Source organism: Hydractinia symbiolongicarpus, chromosome 4 (assembly GCF_029227915.1).
Source record: "Hydractinia symbiolongicarpus strain clone_291-10 chromosome 4, HSymV2.1, whole genome shotgun sequence".
Classification (NCBI taxonomy): domain Eukaryota; kingdom Metazoa; phylum Cnidaria; class Hydrozoa; order Anthoathecata; family Hydractiniidae; genus Hydractinia; species Hydractinia symbiolongicarpus.
Window position 1 is genome coordinate 12,943,796 of NC_079878.1, and position 2,618 is coordinate 12,946,413.

Consider the following 2,618-nt stretch of genomic DNA (forward strand, 5'->3'; position numbering starts at 1 on the left):
TTTGTTTTTCAGAGTCACTTATTTTCATTTTTGTCCCTACATAATACACAATTTTTTAATCTTTTAATAACTAAATCATAAACAGCCAAAGAAAAGGGCACTTATAAAATGACACTTGAGAAAAAAATTGGAAAATAGCCTTCAGTATATGGATATCGTTGCATGTTGTTTAGAGGAGATTAGTACAAGATTAGGAAAATCCTACAATTGTAGGATACCATTTTTTTATTAAAAATGTTTGTTCAGAGATTGAGGTATAGCATTTTGTGTTTGTGAGATAAAAAAGTATCAATAGAGTAGGAATAAATGAACAATTGTTTTGTTTTTTAAGAGAAATACATGTTCATTCTACAAGATGAAATTTATTTATTTAATAAAAAAATCTTAAAAAAGGTCCACAAAGCACATACCAATAATGAAGCACATAAGAAATTCTGTTTTCATCAGACTTGCCCTGATATTATAAGCTCACAGATATAATTTTACCCGCACATGCTGCTGTTTGTAAACTGCAAAGATGGTGCATAAGCTGCAAAAAAGTGTTTTGAAGAAGACACTGCAATGGAATTCCTCATTGTAAATGAAAAAAGTTTCAGGCAAAGCAATTGTAACATTCAATGATAGTAGCATTTTCCTGACTGTTAGAAGGGAGTAGTGAAATTACAGGATTAAAAAAGACTAAATTTGCTGACTGGCTAAAATGAGATTAAATTTGGCTAATCAAAAATTTTGTCAAATTCTAATAAAATGACAGACACAAGTCAATGAACAACGAGGCAGGCTAGTTTACAAAGAAAATAAAAACTCTATTATCAATATATAACTTCTTATTCACCCCGAAGTAAAATATATATAATGTTCAGTATAAACTTTTATATGAACAGGTAACTTAAGGTAACATTAAAATGGTAACAACATATGTAAATAACTGGTTAAGCTTCTCGCAAAATATTTCAAAATTTTGAAGCTAGAAATTTAATATCAAAATTCATACGCAAAGTTATATGACATTGATAATGCGATGCATCCCAGTTTTCAGTGTGATTGCTTATTAAATAAAGCTCTGTGATTAATTTTATTTTCACTGTTCTGTCTTTGCTTGTTTGCAATACGCTGCTATTTTAAATTTCTAACTCTCACCTGAAATGATGTGACTATGTTGATTGTTTTATTTTAGGATTCCTGTTGCTAACGTCAGTATGCTGAGACCTTTAACGCCATATTTGTTCACATATTATCTTAAGATTCGACTTCAAGCCCTTTCATGGAGCACTTCCATGAAATAAAAAATTGAATTACATAAACCTGTGCTCTGTGTTATAATTTGTTCCAAACTTACACATGTTACTTCAAACAATAAGTAACTAAATTTTCAGACATCAAAGCTATGGATTTGACTCACAAAGTAAAAAGTTAAATACAAAACCCTGAAAATGATCAGCATGAAATTTATTAAGCAATGTTACAGTATACAACCTTTTCAATTTGTTAGGTTGCATAAATTAGATTATATACATTGTGAATTGTCGAGGAAGTAGATGCATGCTCTATGTCACATCCTTGTACTGGATCATCAACTTTTTTTCTAAAGAAGTAATTGTTTCCTGTAGCAACAATGAGTATGACCATAAAATAACAAAAAATTGATAGCAAAAATCATATAGCACTTTGTCACTAAATAGGAGATCATTAATGGCCTATCACTTAATATTATAAAAAATATTGCATCTTTTTTGAAAAATAACATGTGACATTTTCTCAAAATTATAAATATATAGTTAACTGATGCACTTTGTAATGAATTATAAAAAATAAAACAAGATCTTGACAGTACCAGGAGAGTAATTTACAGGGCATCTAGTAAAAATAATTTTCTTTGGGTACGTCTTATTCAGCTCAGGATCTTTGGAAGATGAACCAATAGATATTAAGAAGAAAAAAAACTTGTATTTTTAATGTACAGAATATATTTCTTTTACAATCATTGTGATTTCAAAATTAAATGTACTCATCTGGCATGGTCGTCAGGATGTGGCACCTTCACTTGTCGTCTCTTGTATGAATAATATTGCCAGTGCAATAACTGCTGTTCATCCACAAATTTTGCACAACCAGGATTTACAAGTTCCTTGCGGAATTTTTCATATTGTAACAGTTCCAAAAACATTAAACATTGTGGGTATTTTAAAAATTTTGCATAACTTGGTTCTTTCCAATACAACAAGTATTCCAAGTAGTTAACAAATGCCTGATCTTCAAAATAGCCACGCTGTGCTAGAAAGTTTAGATAATGTGGATTCGACAGACACTGCACAAATTCCAGTTCAACTTCAAATCTTTTCCGTTCATCTTCTTTACTAGCCATTTTTCTACATCTGCAAAGTATAACATTAGAAATGTAAGCACAAAGTTTGATTTATATTTTTTTTGTTGTAAAATATAAAATTGCCATTGCAACTATGATGTATTACAAAACACATATCAAAACAAAAGATATTTCTTAAAATCTGAAAATGTTTTTTGCTTCAGTTTGTTAACAAAATTATTTTCTATAATCTGTAAAAAATGCGTTTTACTTGAAAACTTATATAAGATCTTCTGTGCATCATAATGTTTTG

At 29.3% G+C, this 2,618-nt stretch overlaps 1 protein-coding gene across 1 annotated transcript; it reads right to left on the minus strand.

The window, feature by feature from the left end:
- Positions 1-2,008: 2,008 nt before the first annotated feature.
- On the minus strand, positions 2,009-2,365 carry LOC130642251 (mediator of RNA polymerase II transcription subunit 31-like). Its single transcript, XM_057449339.1, has one exon. The coding sequence runs from the start codon at positions 2,363-2,365 to the stop codon at positions 2,009-2,011; it is 357 nt and encodes a 118-aa protein (XP_057305322.1).
- Positions 2,366-2,618: the final 253 nt, after the last annotated feature.

Coding starts and splice junctions, on each gene's coding strand:
- LOC130642251 (XM_057449339.1), bottom strand. CDS start 2,365: ATGGCTAGTAAAGAAGATGAACGGAAAAGATTTGAAGTTGAACTGGAA.